Raw genomic sequence first — 21,119 nt, 5'->3', positions numbered from 1 at the left:
CATTTTTAATTATTTTAGTATTTAGGCAGCCTGCTTCTGGGTTGCCTAGCAATCTATGATGTCATTATGTGTCTCCCACCGCCACCAGGCAGTCATACCTGGCAGGCGTGGTTCAGTTGCTCCATAAAAGGACCAACCTGCCACTTAGTCCCTCTCTTACTCTCTCCCTCTCTTGCTCTCTTGCTCTTGTGATCTCTCCCCCTCTTCTGCTCTCTCCCTTCTCTCTGTCGGGGCACCCCTTCCCCACCATCTCTCTCTCCTTCTCCTTCTCCTTCTCCATCTCCATCTGATAAACCTCTTTCATATAATACGTGTTCCTGTTGTGTGCGTGGCATTTTTTATATAAATACTAACAGACGGGAAAGCTCAGGTGTGGACGCGGGACAGAGGTGGGGGCGCGTGAGGACAACCATGTCTCAGCCGGTGCTTGCCGGTTCGGCTCGCTCAGGCGTCACCCGCACCCTTCTCGGAGCAGCACGAACTCAGCCAAGGGCTCGGTTGCCAAGGCAACCTCTGTGACTTCCGCTTTGACTCTCGCTCTCGGTTGGCCAGGGGCCCGATGCCGTCACTCAAACCGGGCGATTCTGCAAGATGGAGAGCGAACACTGTCAGCGGCCAGCTGGGGCCAGGGTCGAAGTCCATCAGACCGAAGCCCTCACTCGGGACGGTCCCCGGAGGCAGGTGGCACCAGGAGGGACCTCGGAGCCTGGAGGAGCCGGAGCTCTCTGCCGCCGCCAAGCTGGAGTTGGACGTGAAGACCGGGGGCGCCGGGCCCGTGGCTGCCGCCCAGCGGCTCCGCGGGGCGGAGACCCGGGAGGAGAGCGAGCCGGCCACGGTGGCCTCCGGGCGGGCTGGCCGCGCCGGGAGCGCGCTGCGCTGGTTCTCCACCGCGGTCCTGTACGCCGCCTTCCTGGGGCTGGTGAGAGCTGAGGCTGCGTCCCCTCGCAGGCCGGGGTGCGAGCCTGCCGCGGGGGTCCTGCCCGGTCCAACCCGGGCGGTCTGTGACCTTGGGCGCTTTCGTGAGTCCTCCGGGGCTTCCGTTTCATCAGCTAACACACAGACACAGTTCTAATCGTGGAGCTCACTGTCAGGAGAGCGGTTGGTTTTTGCCTAACCGTGTCTCCCCGCCTACAGCCTACCTTTGCAGGGCTCCTCTTAGAACTAGGGAGACGCAAAAGACGTTGCCGGGGTCCGTAGCCATTGCCCTCTGCACCGTAATGATTTTACAGAGGAATCTACTTCGGGGAGGATTTTTCTCTGTAGGATGGCTTGACTAAATTACGCCAACCGCTTGATTTTACAGACGGGGAAATAAAGGAGAGGGGGAAAAAGAAATCACTTTTCTGTAGCCAGGAAGACCCCTTACTCTGCCCACAACCCTCTTCAAACCAACCCCAGCGCATAAGCGATTTCCACGGAGCAAGGTGAAAGGCTATTAAGCGCTTTCTGCAGAACCTTGAGCTCCCTCTCAATTCGGTATTTGTGCCAAACCGCTTCACTCCCCATCACTCCGTAGTTGTGATCCAGGGGGGCTAGGGGGGGGAGAGTCCCCTGAGGGGAGTCATTCACGCTCTCTTAGACTCAGCCACAAACATTTCTTAGATCGCACTGCTGCGGTCGGATGGGTAATCACAGCAGAGGCTCACAGCGTCGGGCTGTGAGTCCTTGGAAGGCACGAAGTGAGCTCCCTGCTGTGGCCCCGGGCTCACCCTGGTATTTAGTCTTGGGTCAAAGGCGCCTGGATAGGGTGCACACTTTCCTTTGGAGCGAAATGGTGCAGTTACGATCAATAGTTCTTGAAATGGAAGTGAACTGGGAACTTATCTAAGGGTCCAAGGAATTTCTTCTGAAAGCTAGCTTGTTGGCCGTTAGGTCCTGTCCCGCCTGTCAGAAAGAAAAAGACTGGAAACGTTTATTTTTGCTCTTTATGCAAAGTAATGTTGCAGGAACGTTTGCGTTGGCTCTACAGGCAGAGCCAGACAGGCACACGCAGAAGAAGCATCCTTATCGTAGCTCCTTTACCACTGTTGCCCATTCCTGGACAGTGGAAGTCCGGCGGGCTGAAGGCCTGTCTGTTCAGTCCCCCCTTTTCCATCACTTTCTCTCAGCTTGCAGTTTGTTGACATGTTAAAGTAGGTTACAGTGTCCTACCCAAGGAGGTCGCTTTAGGCCCTTTTTATTACCACGTGAACGGCTGCTTTGGTCCATGGGTAGAACTGAAAATGTCCAAGTCAGGTTCGTTTTCATAGTTCTTTAAGCTTTCTTTATGTTTTGTCACACGTTTCTACGGGTGCATAAGAATATTTATGACTCTTGAGCTGATACAAGGTCAGTTATGATGGCCAATAGGAGGATAGCGCCAAGAAACTGAAATGGATCAAGATCAAATAGGTAGTTTGTTCAATAGGTGCTTAAAACAATTAGAGTCCCGTTGATCTGGATTGGTATGATGGTGATTGAGGCCCATAGTTGGCTGTAAAGATTGCCTGATGTAAAACAATATCCAAGCTTGGCGTGGTGACACACACCTGTAATCCCAGCCCGTAGGAAGTGAGGCAGAAGGATTAAGGATTCAGGGTCATCCTCAGCTACATAGGGAGTTCCGGGCCAGCCTGGGCTACATGGAGATCTCAAAACAAAACAAACAGAAGGTATCCTTTGTTTTCTTGGAGAAAATTATTAACATAGTTCGGTGCACAGACAACACAGCTGCATCACCATTGCGTTTAGTTGAAAGTTCTACGTGCATTAGGGTTAAGGGCAGCAGGGAGTGGCCTGAAGCTTGGCTGAGCACGCCCGAAGCAGGCCTGTAAGTTCACGCTAAGACACGGAGTTGAAGTGGGGTGTAAACACCCCATAAAAGAAACGTTCAAAGCTATTCGTGGCAAGCTAAAATTTAGCACTTAAGTTTTACCAATTTTTCAACCCTACTGTTTTTTGTTTTTTTGTGACTGGATTAGACTTTAAAATGTTGTGAATTAATTGCAAATAAGCTCACTGTCCTCTCCCCCCCCACACAGACCACACTCTACCCCCAACCCCCACACCGTTTGCCCAACACTGTTAAATGCCTACAGGATTAAAACCTTCAAGAGGTCAAAATGTGCTGCGTATTATCACACTGGGTGAAACGCATTTTCAAATCAGTGACCACTCGGAGGGCCAGCAGAGTGCTCGGCTCTTGCAGGGACCACAGTTTGTCACCCCGTATCCAGGTTGGGCTGTTCCTAGCCCCCCCCCATAACTCCAGCTGTGGGGGGGATCGGATGCTTTTGTCCTCTGTGGGCACCTGTATCCTCCCCTTCACAGCACATGCAAACATATAATTAAGGAATAAAACAATCTCATTAAAAAAAAAAACAGGCACTTGATTGATTCCTAGGAATTAACAGTCACAAAAATCTAGGATTTTGTGAGATTTGATTTCTTAGTTCTCAGTTTATTGTCAAGAGGCAGAAAAACTTATTATGACTTGACTTCTTTCTCGTGCTTTTGCGGTCCTTTAATAACCAAAGAAAAGTCTAAACAAATCATGTTTCATGTTTCCTCATTTAATAAAAAGCTAAAGGAAAAAGCCTTCCTTTCTTTCTTTACTCCTCCGCTCCTCTTCCTCTCTTCATTTTGACAAAATCACTCTCCCAGGCTGGTCTTGAACTCCTTCTGTAGCTGATAATGACCTTGAACTCCTGGTGCTCCTGACCTAACTTCGATGTGATAGCAGGTGCATATCAGCACAGGCTGTTTGTGAAAAACTGGATGAACCCAGGGTTTTCTGAAAGCTAGGAAAGCACTACCCAATTAGCTACACACCCAGCCCCAAAGCTAAAACCTTCCAAACTGAGAACTAACAACGCGCTAACCAAAAGCTATCAGCATTGGCGCATCTGGATGCCTGTAGATCCTCGGAATCTTTCAAAAAGCACCAGTGAGCTGTGCTTGGGCACTCCGCTGAAGACACCCCCGAAATCTGTACAATGCTTCGTTTCCAACTGCTCTGTACTATTCAGTCCTTTGGATCGGTTTAAGATTGGCTGTGAAGTCTGACTTCCGTTTGGATGGCCATTTCTTGCTTTTGGCTTCTGCGTCTGCTTCTTCCATTGTTCTTAGGGTTTTAAAATCCCCACACTCCGGACAGCTCACCGGAGCCCTGTCCAGCATCCTGCTGCTGAACTGCACTCGGTGTAAGTAAAGCCTTCTGGGAAGGAGAACGCAGGCAAAGATCCGCCCTGCAGGAGTTTCCCCGTCTCCATGCCGCACCCTGCACACGCCAGCCCAGAGGTCTAAGGATGCTGCGCTAACAGGCAACAGCAGCCCATTGGGTCTTAGCCAGAGGACCCAGTTCTCACATCCTTCAAGGAAATCCTCTGAAAAGGCATCCGAGATTCTAGTTTTCAGAATACGGTTTTTCCATTTAGTGTGTGTGTGTGTGTGTGTGTAATAGCATCAGAAATCTCTGTCACAGGAGACTACTCCAAATTCCTTTAACTTACATGGTGAAAGCACACAAGTAAGAGCCATTGTCACAGGGCCATTGAACAGATTTCGGGGGTGTCTTCAGCGGAGTGCCCAAGTACAGCTCACTGGTGCTTTTTGAAAGCTTCTGAGGATCTACAGGCATCCAGATGCGCCAATGCTGATAGCTTTTGGTTAGCGCGTTGTTAGTTCTCAGTTTGGAAGGTTTTAGCTTTGGGGCTGGGTGCTGCTTTTCTGTGTCCCACCATCTAGTCAGACTGTCACAGTGGCCATAACTTGTCTTCGCTTGAGCATTTACCTTCGCTAGCATTTGTGGAAAAATGTGACTTCTGTATTCTTGTACAGACTTTACATTTTACAACCAGAATTCAGCTTCGCTGTGCCTTCAACTCCTCTACTCCAAATCCATCACAAGCAGTGGGAGCTGTAGGAAGTTCTCAGCGATGGAATACAGGAGGAGAAAGCCTCAGTAAGCAGTGTGGGCTCAGCAGTGAGGGAGCCACAGGCTTAGCACAGTCAGGGAACCATAGGCTCAGCAGTCAGGGAGCCATAGGCTTAGCAAAGTCAGGGAACCATTCTCACATTCTCATGAATCCAATTAGCTCCTTGATGTTTTCCACTGGTGACGAGAGCTCTCTCTCTCTCTCTCTCTCTCTCTCTCTCTCTCTCTCTCGGTCCAGTTTGTCTGGTAACAGGAGCCATATGATCTAAGATAACCAATTAATATAAGTGTTTGAAACCAGGGTAAGGAAGGCTTGGGATCCACCATGCTTGCAGACCAACTGAATGCTGGCCCTTACCCTGAGGAAGTTTCCTTACTGTATGCAGGAGCATGTCTGGAGGGCCAGCGATATCATCATGGGGGTGCTAGGGTTGAAAGCTGGACCTCCTGCCTCTTCATGCCAGCCCCTCAGGCATCTTTTTAACTAGAGCCACACTTTGTGCCACAGTAAACGTAAGGGGAAGGAGTTAGGGAGAGTATTCTGGTTTCTGTGTCACCCTGGCCCCCAGCGTGGAGAGAGAAAGTCTATAACACTGAAGTTGTTCCATTGTGTGTGAACTATTAATGTTCTCACGCATCCCTCAGAGTGGCGTCTCTGAGCCCCAGGAGCAGCTGATTGCTCTGAGATTCATCTTTCTCCCAACTTAAATGTTTGTCTCAAACGTCATGTAACCAGCATCCTACGGCTGCCGAGGCCAGACCCCAGGAACCCTGTTAAAAACATCTTCACTTGAAACTCGCTTACTCTTACTTCAGGGCAGGCGCTAATTTTACATAATGACTGGTTTGGCCTCTGATTACCGAAAGGTCTGCGGACTTTCAAGGAAACGAGCTCAGGAGGCAGGAAATAATCAGGCTGAACTGCAAGAGCCAACCGAGCGAGTGGCTGAAGGCTGTAGAAAAGGTCTCCACAGACCCGGGAGAGGAGTCCTTGGAAGCGGAAGAGTTTGAGCAGAAGCCTGTTAGATTTGCTCAGCCATCTGTAAGTTTACAGATCTAAGCAAGGTCTTGTGGAAAACAGTACAGTGGGGCAGTCTCTTGGTGGAAATAGACCTCTGCGTTTAATTGACAGAAATGAGCTTTTGCTTATGCACGCAGAGGTAATTCTCGGCTCCTGGGAGTGTACATGCAGATACCGTCTGCAAATACCACTCCAGTTTTCTATTTTTTATTTAATTTTTATTGTGTGTGTGTGTGTGTGTGTGTGTTTGCCTTCATGTTTGTACCACATTCATACGAGACGTCCATGGAGACCAGAAGAATTGGAGTTAAAGATCAATGTGAACCACCATGTGGGTGCAAGGAACGGAATCCAGGCCCATGTCAAGGACAGCAAGTGCTCTTAACTGCTGAGCCCTCACTCCAGCCCCAAGTTTTTAATTTTTGCTGGTGACTAGGGTATTAGTCATGTTATTATTTTCAGGGAGCGAAGGGAACAAGGAGCCGAGCTGTCTAGCCTGTCCTTCGGAGTGTGACAGTGACTCCCTGGAAATATGGAATGGCCTGGGCAATAGTAACGCTGTTTCCTGACTTGGGAGCATCTAGCCCACAACCCAGCATTGCTCGGGTGTTTCTGCTACAGCGTTAGCTTTTCCTGTATCAACACAGTCTGGACCCAGCCAGATATGCCCCTCAAAGGAAAGGGGAGCGATTGGGACACCAGGTATTGGAGAGGAAAGAATAAAAGGTTAGGCTTTAGCAGTGGCACAGAAGATCTCTCCTACGATCTTGAGGAAGTGACCCACAACTATACTGGTGTCTGATTTCTGGGGAGGAACATCCCTGACCAGCTTCTCCTTAAGGTCTCCAGCACAGGCACAATGTGAGCAGACGAGCAGACGCTTCCAGATAGATACAGAGCCAAGCCTGAAGGCCCGGAAGTTCGGCTGTAGAGAAAAACCTGGGATGGTCCCTTCCAACAAAGTGAAGGTGGTGACTTCGGCCCTAAAAGATCCATGCTCCAGGATCCAGACCATGGAAATCCTGGCTCACACCAGTTGTTGGGTGTGACGGACTCTTTTCGACCTAGAGAAAGTAACGCTTTGGTGTCATCCCTGCAAGCTGTGACTTTACTGAGCAGCGTTGTAGTTTATGAGAGTGTAAGATTGTGAGTTTCTATGACTAGGAGCGCAGTCTTTTTGAAAAATATCTATGTTATGTGTGTGTTTATGTGTATCATGTGTCTGCAGGTAGCCATGGAGCCCAGAAGAGTGTGTCAGAGCTCCTGCAGCTGGAGTTACAGGGGATAACGGGCCATCGGATGTGGGTGCTGGGAACTGAGCCTAGGTCCGCTACAAAGGCAGCAAGCACTTAGTCACTAAATATTTGCAGTCCCTAGGGTACAGCCTTAAAGTGACCATTTCACAAGGGCAAGGTCTATGCTCTTCGGGGGGGGGGGGGTGTTGTAACCTGCTTAAACCTTTTTTGTTTGTTTGTTTCTAGCATAACTGTGGCTCATCCGTTAATATCTGCTGTTGCCTTTAGCATATCAGAAGCCATTTTGCCACCAAGTCTCAGTTTTCATCATAAGGTGAAATCAAGTTCAGGTTGTCAGGCTCTGCCTGCCCGAGAACTTGTACAGCCTTTTACTTACAATTTGATACTCGTTGAACATTCTGCTTGAATTAATGATATGTGTTCGGCTTAAACAGAACTACAATACCCTGCTATGTTCCTTTCTCCTGGAACAATGAGAAGCTGGAATGTCTCCAAGCCCATATCCTGGCAATTAGCTTAAAATGCTTCGTCTAGCTACCTAGATGCAATGTGCTTGGAACAAAATCCATTCTTCTTGTGTTTGGCTGGTCAAAATGATGCAATGCTGCCCCCCCGGCCCCGCCTCCCACCTGGTTTCCTGGTTGTTGCCTGGTTACAGTTTTTCTTATAAAAGGCCTGACTTAGAAACAAATCGGTGTCACAGTTTGGCTCCCAAATCCAGGCCGTGTCCCTGACCAGTCAGTTTTTTGTTCAGTGTTCCAATAAACTTCCATCAGCCTGAATCTGGGGTCTGAATGATCCCTAACATTTTGGGACTTGGTCCGGGCTAGCCCTTCTGCCCTTGACTACCCCTCAGTGAGCCAGGACTGGGGTCATTCAGCTGATTCAAGCTTGCCCTAATGCCATTGTACTGTAAAACAAGCACTGCTCTTGCTGGAGAGTTCTCTGCGAATGCTCTGTAAAGAAAGCAAACTTTTTTTTTTTTTTTAATTTGAGACAGGGTTTCATGTAGCCCAGGCTGGCCTCACACTCACTCTGTAGCCAAGAATAACACTGATTTGTTTGTTTGTTTGTTTGTTTGTTGAGACAGGGTTTCTCTGTGTAACCTTGCCTGTCCTGGACTCACTTTGTAGATCAGACTGGTCTTGAACTGACAGAGACCCACCTGCCTCTGCCCCCCGGAGTGCTGGGATTACAGGCCTGGGCCACCACCGACCAGTGGCATTGAGTTTTTGATCCTCCTACTTCCACCTCCCCAATGCCGAGATTCTAGGCCTGTACCATCACACCCAGTTAACAAAAATTAAAGTTTCTGCTTGTCACAGCTACATGAACAGCACCTACTCAACGCTAATGTACAGCATCAGACTGTCTGTGTGGGCAACCCTTCTGTACCGGAAAGTAAGCACCGCGGGTGTCAAGCGAACATGGCCATTCCCGAGGGTTCAAAGTGTGCAGCTTCTGGGAATAGAGCACTTGAGGCCTTTATAGTTTCAACCCAAATTCAGGGTTTGACAAAGCAAACCTTGGTTAGAAGCCTTTTTTCCGCCCGTCCACGGGTGCTCGCTTTTGGTGTAGGTGATTTCAGCTCCTCCAGGATGAGTCTTGGAATTGCAGGGTTTATGTCACAAGCTTTAAAGACTCAGCGAGCCCCAGCAGACATCCAAGCTCCCCCCAGGCACATGCTTGGCAATGAACTTCCAATCCCTTAAACACCAGCTTTGCTTTTCCACTTCAGGTGCCTAGAACTGTTCATTAAATAGATTATGGTAGGTAATTAGACTTGGATCAATCTGTGGCGCTCATTCAAACTGCATAGCTCAACAATGTCACCAACTGGCTACTTAGCGTGAAAATCTGCCAAGTCATTTCCTCGGAACTTAATTCTCACCGCGCTTGACGCTGGGTTAAACATCAAATTTATGAGCCGCTGGTACTTCATTAGAGGTCTGGATTCCTACCCAGGCCAATGGAACGGTCTCGAAGTCACAGATTCCTGGATTTGGCAGAGCCTTTTCCATGACTGTCCTTGAAGAGTGGCTTCGTAAAGTACCGCCTTGAACAGCTGTAGGTGACAAGACGGTGAGAGCTAAAAGAGCGACGCGCTTGGAGTCAAGCATGGCTTGTATGTGAAGGATCTTGTGTGTTGCGTTGTCCATGTTGACAGAACCCATGCTCTGCCTTCATCCTCCTGCCAGCTAGGACCACAGGCCGCCGTGCCTGACGTGTGGACACAGCACTGGAAATCATTTACGCTCAGTTCTTAGCGTCTGCACAAAGTACCTTTGAAAATACACAAAGGGGGCTGGAGAGATGGCTCAGAGGTTAAGAACACTCACCGCTCTTCCAAACGATCCTGAGTTCAATTCCCAGCAACCACACGGTGGCTCACAACCATCCATAGTAAGATCTGGTGTGCAGGCAGAATGCTGTATGGCTAAGAAATAAATTAAAAAAAGAAAATATACAAAGGCCTGTCAAGACTACGTCATGCAGACTAACACTTTAAAGTAAAAATTGAGAAAAACAAAACAAAACAAAACAAAACAAAAGGAATTAAGTAGTTTTATATTAGGAAACCCAGTGCTTATGAGGTAGGGTAGAGGATCAGGAGTTCAAGGTCATTCCTGGCTACATACCGAGGCCGGGGCCAGCTGGAGCTGCACAAACCCCTAGCTCAAAAGAACTAATGTTTTAAAAATTGAAGGCTGCGCACAGATAAACCACAGAGGACCGCGTCGCTGCCGTTGGCGATTTTTCTGAGCCGCAGGTCTCAGAAGTAAGCGCTGTCTGCCGGCGCCCCACCCTTTTTATGGCAGAACAATGCCACCACTCCTTTCAGACACGGTTTCACTTACCGTAAATAAAGAAAAAAAATCTTTTGCCTTTTCTCTTAAATCCTAGGGAATGAGCGTCGCCATCCTGGGACCGACGTTTCAAGACCTGGCGGCGAACGTGAACAGAAACATCAGCAGCCTGTCTCTGCTCTTCGTGGGCCGCGCCACTGGGTTCCTGGGTGGCACCGTGGTGGGCGGGGCTCTCTTCGACCGCATGAACCAGTACTTTCTCCTGGGTGAGTGAACACCAGGCTCTGCCGGTCCGCGCCTGTCTGACTTCACACCTTGGCCCTCGGCGGGGAAGGCCCGGCCTGCAGGATTCTTGCCAGCAGAAGCCAGCAGGAGCGGGGGTCTGGGGCCCTTTCCCCAGCAGCTGGAGGGAGTCTGTCCTGATCCACTGGGAACATGATCACCCCGGGCGGGAGCCACGCTGACCCTTCCTGTGGCTGAGGCTCCGCTCCAGGCACGGGGGGTGGGGGTGGGGGTGGGGGGAAGAGGGCTTCTGGGGCCGCAGGGAGTGTGGCCAGGCTCTGTGCATTCGCGACTGAACATGAAGGGGGCGGGTGTGTGTGTGTGTGTGTGTGTGTGTGTGTGTGTGTGTGTAACCATGTAGGCTGTGGTTTTGTCCCTGTAGCCAGGTATCACAGATGACCCCAGACTGTCCCTTCCACACCCGGAAAAGGTGGCGAAGCTCTTGGCATAATTTTTCCAATAAATTGACACAACTAAAGGAAATTTAGTTGAATGCTTTCTAAGACGCAACGCAAGGAAAATAAGTTATTGCCGACGAATAAATAGTTGGCTCTTCGTACATTCCCCCTCATTCCCCAGAACTAATTAATTTAGCAATATTTAGCCAGAAACTATTACACTAAAGGCGTTGTTAGCCACATCAAAAACTTCTCCCAGATTCTCAAATGTTTGACAGTAAAGTAGTAAATAATTTCTGGCCTGCCTCCCTTGCTACTGAACTTTGCTTTGCTGCATAATTTGTTATGATTATTAATAGTACTATAATTCTGTTTAGGTCATAGTAATTTTCATCTTAGTTTACAAAAGCCTTACAGAATGTACGTGATTTTTGCATGTAAAGTATTTCACTGAAGAAGCTGCAGCTCTGTTAATTCAGTCTTCTTTGTGTGTCCTTATTTTATGGTCCTGAGGGACACAGTTTATATATATAACTTACTTTTATCTTTTAACATGAAAGCTTCTTCTTGCAGTGGAGAATCAGACGTGGGGCTCGTGCATGCTGGACAAGCCTTTCACTGCTGAGCTACACTCCCAGTCTCAACAGCTGACCCCTTTCCCTTTCTTCCCAGGAGTGTCGATGTTGGCGACGGCCGCGGTGCTCTATCTCATCCCTTTCTGCAAGACGGCCTTCTTAGTGATCGTCACCATGTCTGGCTTCGGGGCTTCCGCTGGCGTGGTCGATACAGGTGTGCGAAGCCTGCGATGTCCCCTCTAGGGGTGGGACCTCTGCTGGAAAGGTCCAGGAGATGACAGCAACTGTCCCTTGCATACTTTTCAAAGTGGTACAGACTTCCCGACTTGGCCGTGGGGTCGCTTGGACAGATCACACCTTGTGGTGGCTTTTTGGGCATTGACTTTTGAACAGCCGACTCTACAACTGGACTTAATGCCTTTGTTCGTCGAGAGGCTGATTTATAGGAGCTAGCCTGGGAAAGGCCCACCCCTCTGTGGTTGGCAGTACGGTGGGGAAATGGGCTTTTGTTTGGGGGTTCAATTTTCTCACTGTCAAGTGAGAGGAACTGGTGGCTGCAAACAAGCATGGGGCCATCGATTGACTAAGAAGGCACAGAAGCAGACGCAGTTCAAACACACCCTGTCTTTTGAGCTAAGAGAAGCGTGTGCTCCGTGCTTCTGTCTTTCCTGTTGATTTCTCTTGGAAGTTCCAAATCTCCAAAGCTCTAGCTTTTCCGTATGTCAACATCTATTTGAAAACCTACCAAACACCATCCACGATGGCATCAACTCCTCCTCTCCAGCTCTCCCCTGCCTTTCTTCTTTTCTCTTTTGCTGAAAAGAGATCTTTTTCGCATATCCTGAGTACACTTTCCCCTCCCTCTGTGTCTCCCAGCTCCTTGCCTCCCCCATCCAGATCCACCCCTTCTCTGTCTCCCATTAGAAAAGAACAGGCTTCTAGAGGATAATGGTAAAATATAATAAGATAAAACAAGAACCTACACTTTGGAGTTGGGCAAAACAAAAAGAAGGGAAGGAAAAGAGCCCAAGAGAAGCCACAAGAAACCTTGTGAAAGGAGACCCACTCATTCCCACACTCAGGAATCCCATTAAAACACTAAACTGGAAGCTGTAGTACATACAAGAAGGAGCTGGTGGAGACCTGTGAGGGCCCAGTGCACATTGCCTCGGTCTCTCTGAGTTCACACGCGCTCTGATCATGTTTACGTAGAGGGCCTTGTTTTCTTGGTGTTGTCCATCCCATCCCACTCTTCACACTCTTTCTACCTCCTCTTCTGTGTGTCCCTGAGCTATGAGGGAAGGGACTTGACAGAGACATCAAGTTTAGGGCTGAGTGATCCAAGGTGTGTGTGAGAGAGAGAGAGAATAAGAGAGAGAGGGAGTGAGAGAGGTCTGGCTGTGGGTCTGTGTTTTTTCCCTACCTATGCAGGAAGAAGCTTCTCCAATGATGGTTGGTCAAAGCCCTGGTCTGGTTCTCTGGCTGGAGTGTCCCTTGATGTTCTAACGTTACCTGATAAATCATGCACTATTTTCTAACACAGGTTTCATTTGGTTACTAAGCTAAAAAGACTTACATGATTATCTCAAAGTATCTGGTTAAAACAAAGTAGCCAGTGGCTTGGTGCTTAGGGCTTTCCCCTGGCAGGTGCTCAGACAGCCTTGTGTGGATTCTGAAAGGTGTGCCTGTTTCCTCCAACTGGAACAGCAAAGCTTGGAGGATCCAGGTTCCGGATGGAATGTTTACATTTATTTCAGCCACAAGGTTCAAGTGATTGCCAGAAAGCTTTGTCATTTGGCCTCTAGCTGATGATAATATTTTGGCCTAGCAAACACGCATATTTCAGACATTTGCAATGGTCTATACATTGCTCCCCGGTGTGGTTTCAGCACTGTTTATAGCAGCCCTTTGCTAGTGTTCCTGGCTGGGGGGGGGGAGAGGTTCACCGGCTTGTGCCATTCCATCTATGAGTCTGAGACATTACAACACAAAGTTTTCTGGAGTTCATGGGTCAACCCCCTAATCAGAATCACTTGGGGCCAGTGGTGGGTCACTTAGAATGTCATAGCATTCCAGTCAGGTGACACAGGCACAGCCTCTTTATCGTAATTAGGACTTGTTGGGTTTTCCCTGCATTAGGTGACAACTTAACTCTAACCATCCCTTTGTGTCATTGGCAGGTGCAAATGTCCTCATCTTGGCTCTTTGGGGGGACAAAGGAGCCCCCCATATGCAGGCCTTGCACTTCAGTTTTGCCTTGGGTGCTGTCCTGGCGCCCCTGCTGGCTAAACTGGCCTGGGGCACAGCAGCATCTGCTCAGAACCACACCGAGTCCGACTTTGATCCTCTAATGCTGAACCGATCCTCTGAGGCCTCCACAGGCTCACTGTTTGCGGTACCCGATGACATGAATCTCCTGTGGGCGTATGCTTCCATCAGCACCTATATTTTAGTCGTTTCTGTCTTTCTCTTTGGTCTGTTTTGTAAGAAACACTCAAAGCAAGAGAAAGCCACAGCATCTGCTCAGGTAGCTCAAAGGGCTAAATATCACTGGGCCCTGCTCTGCCTCCTCTTCTTCTTCTTCTTCTTTTACGTGGGAGCTGAGGTGACCTACGGCTCTTATGTATTCTCCTTTGCCACCACCCACGTTGGCATGGAAGAAAGCGAGGCAGCTGGCTTGAACTCCATCTTCTGGGGCACCTTTGCAGCCTGCAGGGGCCTGGCCATCTTCTTTGCAACATTCTTACAGCCTGGAACCATGATCGTGCTGAGCAACATTGGCAGCCTGGCCTCATCTTTATTTCTGGTGCTTTTTGACAAGAACCGTCTTTGTCTCTGGATTGCAACATCTGTGTATGGAGCCTCAATGGCAACCACGTTTCCCAGCGGCATTTCCTGGGTTGAGCAGTACACCACCTTAACTGGGAAATCTACAGCATTCTTTGTCATTGGTGCTGCCCTAGGAGATATGGCCATTCCTGCAGTGATCGGGATTCTCCAGGGACACTACCCAGATCTGCCTGTAGTCCTGTACACATGTCTGGGGTCAGCCATCTTCACTGCTGTTTTGTTTCCTGTGATGTATAAATTAGCCACCTTACCCCTGAAGCGCCAGCGCAAAGGAAGAAAACAGAGTGAGGACCAGAAGGCTTTGTCCACTAGTTCTAGGCTTTGAGGAAGAGACTATATGTGAAGATTTTTTAAAAGGGGGTGGGGGTGGGGAAGGGGAATGAAACCAGTTTTGGAGTGGTTGAAGTGAGTGGTCCATGGGGCCATCTGGAAGGCAGACATCTGGAGATTTGTGATGGAGCCCACAGAAGTGCCTTTTATTGAGTTCCTCTGCGGTTAATAAAGGCAATCCCCGTGACTCACACCTGGACAGAAGGGACACATGCTGCAGAGAGGGCGAATTACTTAGGGACTTCACTGGATAAGGAGTTCAGTCAACTGGGGAGTGAAAATCTCTCAATACCCGCCGACATCTAAGCTTTCCAGGTCTATTTGTAGAGAATGCTAGAAAATTTAGAAATGTCCCGTGACTCTCAGTCATCCATAAACTACCAAGTGCTCTCGTACAGTAAACCCTTGCTAGGAGACTGTTCTGGCAGTTGAATTATTAGGTGATATTTATGCCACCTTGAAGGTGGTGGAGGCCAGGAAGCTGTGGGCATTCTGGCATATCAGATGGGCTTTCTCGGCAGTGACCACCTGCCCCCTTTCTACCACGTGTTCAGGGAGCAGTGTTGTGAAATCATTCTTGTAAGGATCAGGTGTTGCTGTAGGGCCGAGTCACAGCATGCCAGCGACAGTGACTGATTTCAGCTTTTTATTGCTGTGAAGGAAACCCAGCAAGGTTTAAGGCATGTGACTCTGCCTATCAGGTTTTCCCCCGGGGCTCTCAACATAGGCCCCTGGGTCATCTCCAGTCCCCAAACTGAAAATCGATGCATCATGATGTTTTCACAAGATGTCTCCCAGAAATCAAGATAGCCCACTTTTCATTGCAAATATTAAATAAATATGTGCCATTTAATGTGCTTAATGCTGATTACTCTTATGAAAAATACTAACCAGCGCAGACTTGAATCCATCCTTAGGTGGATGGATCCATACTTTTAACATGTCTGAAATCATGATACACCTTATAATAAACCAGCATTTAAAACTGGGACAAAGTTATTGGCAGCGTTTTTCATGTACATACATAAAATAATGATCCACTGTCTCATCCAGTAAAATAGAATCCAGTGCAAAAATTCTCCGCTGTACTTCAAAAGTCTCAGAGATCTCAAGTGTTTGCTCAGGAGTCCGAGCTCAGTGTCTGAGGCTTTCCTTCGGAATGTTGGTGGAAGCCGCAGTTACCCTATAAGCTGTGTGCTTGCAAAATCAGCCTCACCTGGCTGATGCTGAGGCCCGCTGCCATTGTGAGCTGCACCTGAGTCCCTGCGACCCAGCCTCTCAGGGTCCTGCTGGCTAGCTTGGGGGTTTCAGTTACTTTTCTGTTGTGCTAAAATGCCCTGACAGAAGGGTCTTACTGGAGGGGGATCACTGTCCATTTGGCTCACTGTCTGCCCTGGCAGGATCCGCACAGTGAGGCCTTCTCTTCTTGAGGATTCCTATGCTATCAACGGCCACCTTAGCTTTAGGGGTAGTGGAAACGAACCGTCTGCTAACTTAAGACATTCCAAAAGGTTTCACCTGACAGCCTGAAGGGCATTAGGTCAGACGCAGGTGAAGGCACTGAGCGGCTAGCGAGGGTCTCTGAGGTTGCAACCTTCCATTCTCAACCGACCAGCCCTGTAGCAACTTTAATGTGGGCGTGGCCTTCACTGCCTTTCCGAGGACTTCGGTTTACACAGGCCTCGCTGGGAGAACACGGGGGAGGGGGCATGGCATCTGAAGCCCTTGTGGAATTTCACCGTCAAACTTGAGACTATTAAAGATCCAGATCTCCTCCCAAGATAAACTTCATCTCACTGTCTTTTCCAGGGGGTCAAAATTCCATTCAGATTCGTGTAAGTTAGGTGTTAAAGAGGCCAGGGCAACAGCCTGCAGCCTCTATGCCATCCTTCAGCTAGATCGATTTTTGTGAAAGACGAGTAAAGGAAGTGGTCGGAGTTGCCCTGGATCTGGGACGTTAAGGCTCTAAATGAAAAAGTCCAAATGACATCAGGAATATCAAAAGGTCCCTGTCCTCATAGCCTGCCTAGGCCAGAGCTTCTGCTGCTGTGACCTCAGAGGAAGCCCTAAAAACAGGTGAGCAGGAAAAAGGAACTGGCAGAGCCCCCCCTCCCTGGGTGCTTCAAATTCAGTTTTCTGGGATGTTTTCACTACTAGGATTTTTTTGTTTGTTTTGTTTTAAGAAAAAGAAGGCAAAAGGGAATTATCAAGTGGAGAAAATATTTTGGTTAAAAAAATAATAATAAAGAGAAAAGAAAGTGCTTTTTATTGAGAATGGATCATATATCATCAAATAAGATTTTATTCCAAAGTAAAGGATGACTACAGAATGGAAACAGAGAGAAGTAAGGACAAAAAAAGAAGTAACAAAAAGGTCCATGATAGATGGAATGTAAGAAAGCTAGCATAGTTATGATTAAGTCTGCTATAATATTATTTTACACAAGTTCAAAACTTCCTGTTTTAATATAAATCTGAAATCTAATTCTGTTTTAAAATTTTAGAGGATTTTAAAAATATGTTAATCTGCTCTTAATAATACGTTTGTATTTTATTTATTTATTTACTTATTGAGGCCTGGTCTCACTGTGTAGCCATGTCTAGCCTGGAACTCTCTTATGTAGACCAGGATAGTCTTAATGTCACAGAAACCTTCTGGCCTCTGCCTCCCAAGTGCTGGAATCAAAAGCCCAAGATACCACACCTGGCCAAGTTTATACTTTTTTTTAGAAGATTTCCTTGTATTGTAACTGTATATGCCCATGTGTCTGTGTGGGGTATGTGCACCTGAGTGCTTGCTGGATGTCAGAAGATGGCATTGGTACCCTAGAGCTGAAGTTATACGTGGTTGTGAGCTGGCTGCCTGTGTGTATTAGCAAATGAATTCAGGTCCTCTGCAAGAACAACAGGCGCTCCTAACCAACGAGCCATGTCCCCAGCTCATAAAGTCTTTTAAATGATCACTTTGAGCCCTTGTTAGAGCCGGGCGGTGGTGCACACCTTTAGTCCCAGCACTGGGGAGGCAGAGGCAGGTGGATCTTCAAGTTCAAGGTCAGCCTTGTCTATAGAGTGAGTTCCAGGACAGTCAGGGCTACGCAGAGAAACTATGTCTCAAAAAAACCAAAAACCAAAACCACAACCCCAAACTCTAGCTGGATAAATAACTTACTTTAGGCAGCCGTGGTGTATTTAGTGCACGTATTTGTGCCTAAAACTGTGTGTGCATCTACAAGCTACAACTGCCGCGTGTCTAAGCATCACCTAAGACTATTCTAAGGTAAAAATCAAAGCCTCTAGCTCCTAGCCACGATTGCTGACACTGACCTGGGGATTCAACAACCAAACTTTCAGGTTCCCTATACCACCCAGTTACCCAATCCCCATGGGAAAACAAAAGGCCCCTAAAAGTCTCCCAAAGCATCCTAAAATCACCCACCCTGCTGATCAGAGAGGCCAGAGAGACCGCAGGGGACAACTAAAGGGATGCTGTCCTCAGTGATGCCAAGGGGACAAGACCCTAACTGATCTGTCCCCACAGGTGGCACAACTGGTAGAAGAAAAGACTAACACTGTTGAGGGACTCCTCAAGTGTCCCTAAGAGTCACCCCCAAGGACATTTAGCTGACAGGGGTAAAAGAGATAGTGCCTGGTTCGGGGCCACCTACAGGACCTGAAACACTCAGTGGGAGAATGTAACTGGGGTAGAGTGATTAGTAATAATAGGATGGAATGAAGAGCTAGACTAGAGTTGTGAAGCAACTCTGAGCGCTATTTCATGCAGAAGAACTCTGCTCTGGACGCCAGTAGACACGGTGTTTGGGAGAAAAGCTGACAGATTCCTGAAGTCTCTGGCTACCTCCGTGGCTGACGGTTTAACCAGTAGCCAAAAAAGTCCAGACTCCACCACTGATAGGGGAGGTCCTCCTCCCCTTCCATCTGGCCCTAGTCTATCAGGTCTCATCAGGACTGGCTGCATTGTCTTCCTCTGTGGTCTGGTAAGGCTGCTCAAAGAGCCAGCCCCTGTTCCCATTACTAGGGAACCCTCTTGGATGATGAGCTTCTATGGGCTATGTCTATGCAGGGGTTCTGGGTTGTCTCCATGAAATGGTTCTTGTTTGGTGTATCAGTCTCAGAAAAGACCCCTGTGTCCAGACTTTTTGGTTCTGTTGCTCTTCTTGTGGAGCTTCTGTTCCCTCTCGGTCTTTCTATCTCCCCCTTCTTTCATAAGATTCCCTGCACTCTGCCCAAAGTTTGGCTATGAGTCTCAGCATCGGACAGCAAGTGTCTTTAGTTGCTGAGACATTTTGCTGGCTCGAGTAGAAGTTTCATATTTTAAATAATACAGTATATCCTTTTATAACCTATTCTTATTATGAATGATTTTAAGTTTTCAGTAAAGTACAGAAGATAATCAAATGAATAGTGTTGTGACTACAAATAAGCTTTGTCAAATGGTTTCATTTTTCTATATTTACTTCATATGTTTAAACCATGCAGTCAAGTCTTACAAATAAAATTATGATAAGCTGTAAAAAAAGTCCAGACTCCAGACTAGAAGGGTTGTTTCAGTAAATAAATAAATAAATAAATAAACTCTCTGTGCAGCCCGGTGCTTTGAGTTTGAGCCCTGGAATGCAAGGAAAAGGATGTAGTGGTGTACACCCCTCATATAACCCCAGCTCTCCTGTTGTGAGATGGTAGGCAGACACGAGAATCGGTTGGCCAGAAGCTCTTGGCTCGTGTCTGCAACATAAGGGCAGAACCCGGAGATGCTGTCTCAGTATAAGGTGATAGAAGGATACAGGAAGGAGAGAACTAAGTGCTAACTCCAAAATGTTGTCTTTCTGGCCTCCACATATGTGAGAGGAATAGACACATGTTAACCTGTGGGGGAATGTCCTCTCTCCTCAACCCCCACCTAAAAACATACATGGAGTTGGAGATGAGGCTCCGAGGGACAAGGTCCTGAGATCATCACCAGCACAAGGAGAGGAAAGAAAAAAGAAAAAAAGTGTTTTCTCCGTACTTAGATCCTATCTGTTCTTGGTCTCTGGTGGGGGAGGTACAGGATGTTTTCTTAACATTATAGTTTGTTTCTTCTGCAATCTAGAAAGTTTACCCTCAGAAAACAGTGGAGTGGGGACCCGGCCACTATCAGACCAAAGGACAACCGCTGCTGAGACCTTTGGACCCAGCGGCCATCACTGTTTAGTCACCTATTCTTAATTGTCAAGGAATGATGGACCTTTATGAGTATTGTATTTACCCCAAAAGCCTTAGGCCAAATGTAGTTGCCCGAAGACCTCTGCCGCTGGACCTGATGAGACATAGAGGAAGTTAGAAAACTACATAAGGCTAATTAAAAAATATATATATATATAAAAATATATTTATATTATTTAAAAACAATTTGTCTCAGTGATGGCAAATGACTTTAATCCCAACACTCGGGAGACAGAGGCAGGTGGATCTCTGTGAGTTTGAGGCCAGCCTGGTCTACAAAGCAAGTCCACGACAGCCAAGGTTACACAGAAAAACGTTGTCTTAAAAAAAAAAAAGGAAAAAAGAAAACTCTGTGTCACACGTCTATGTGTGGATATGTGCGCATGAGTGCAGACCCCAATGGAGAACAGAGGAGCTCAGTCCCCTGAAGCCAGAGGCGGAGCCCATTGTCAGCCAACCAGGGTAGGTTCCAGAATCAAACTCCGGACCTCTGCAAGAGCTACTGATCCGTCTCTCCCTCCCAGGAAGCAGCTTTCAAGCACCAGAATGGAAAATCTCTAAGCTGCTGGGTGACCTTCTGTTTTGAGTTAAAAATGAACCATTGCTGTCTGTGAGTGAACGATAAAGCTGCCTGGGACTCATTGCAGGTTAAAGATAAACCAGCGAAGAGGCTTCACACTGGCCACGGAACCAGTTATCCGGTGGTAAGAGGAAAAAGCTAACAGTTCCTTCTCAGCCCAGAGCTAGCAAATCTGAGGTGATCTGAGGAAAACAGTTTGTTTACTCCCTTCTGGCTTCAAAACTGAAAGGTTAAACCAGTGACCCAAAAAAACCCACAGCCAGTTTTTACTCCTTTCTGTCCTAGACACAGCCCAAGTTCTCTCTCAGCCACACAGAACAACACTTAGCTGATCACAAGATTAGACCAAAAATACTAAGCTAAAATAGTTCCTCTCTGGTTGGCCCAAAAGGATGGAGTGTTGCTTCCTTGCCCCGGGCCCGTGCCAGCCACAAAAAAGACCACAAGGAAAGCCAAGTATAGTGGCCCATGCCTTTAATCCCAGGACTCAGGAAGCAGAGGCACATCAATCTCTGTGAGTTCAAGACCAGCCTGGACTACTGTTTTACCATCATGTCTGTCATGTTTCCCCAAGCTGCACCACTTTTGCTTGTCTTGTTTATTTATTTTTCCAAGATTCATCTTTTATTCTATTCGAAATGTGACTTGGGCTGGGGACATGGCTCCACGGGGAAAGAGCCAGCAGTACAAGTGTGAAAACCTGAGTTTGGCTCCCCGGACACTTGTACAACTAGGCAGGGAGGAATGCCCCTGTAACCCAGCTCTCTTCCATGGGAGGTGTGACCAGCGGAAGTCCCAGAAGGCTGTGGGCCACCTGGCCTGCTCACTACAGTGGTAAAAACTAGAGACCAGAGCTCAGCCAGGATGGAAGATGAGAACTAA

The 21,119-nt window shown here is 47.8% G+C and overlaps 1 protein-coding gene across 1 annotated transcript; it reads left to right on the top strand.

The window, feature by feature from the left end:
- The first annotated feature begins 571 nt into the window (after nucleotides 1–571).
- Nucleotides 572–15,296, top strand: LOC110549527 (sodium-dependent glucose transporter 1B-like). Its single transcript, XM_021638752.2, has 4 exons — nucleotides 572–919; nucleotides 10,097–10,265; nucleotides 11,352–11,468; nucleotides 13,435–15,296. Exons 2-4 carry the CDS (start codon nucleotides 10,100–10,102, stop codon nucleotides 14,427–14,429), a joined length of 1,278 nt encoding a protein of 425 aa, XP_021494427.2. The 5' UTR covers nucleotides 572–919; nucleotides 10,097–10,099; the 3' UTR covers nucleotides 14,430–15,296.
- The last annotated feature ends 5,823 nt before the right edge of the window (nucleotides 15,297–21,119 follow it).

This window comes from Meriones unguiculatus, chromosome 20 (assembly GCF_030254825.1).
Source record: "Meriones unguiculatus strain TT.TT164.6M chromosome 20, Bangor_MerUng_6.1, whole genome shotgun sequence".
Classification (NCBI taxonomy): Eukaryota; Metazoa; Chordata; class Mammalia; order Rodentia; family Muridae; genus Meriones; species Meriones unguiculatus.
This window is presented reverse-complemented; position numbering and strand designations above follow the sequence as displayed.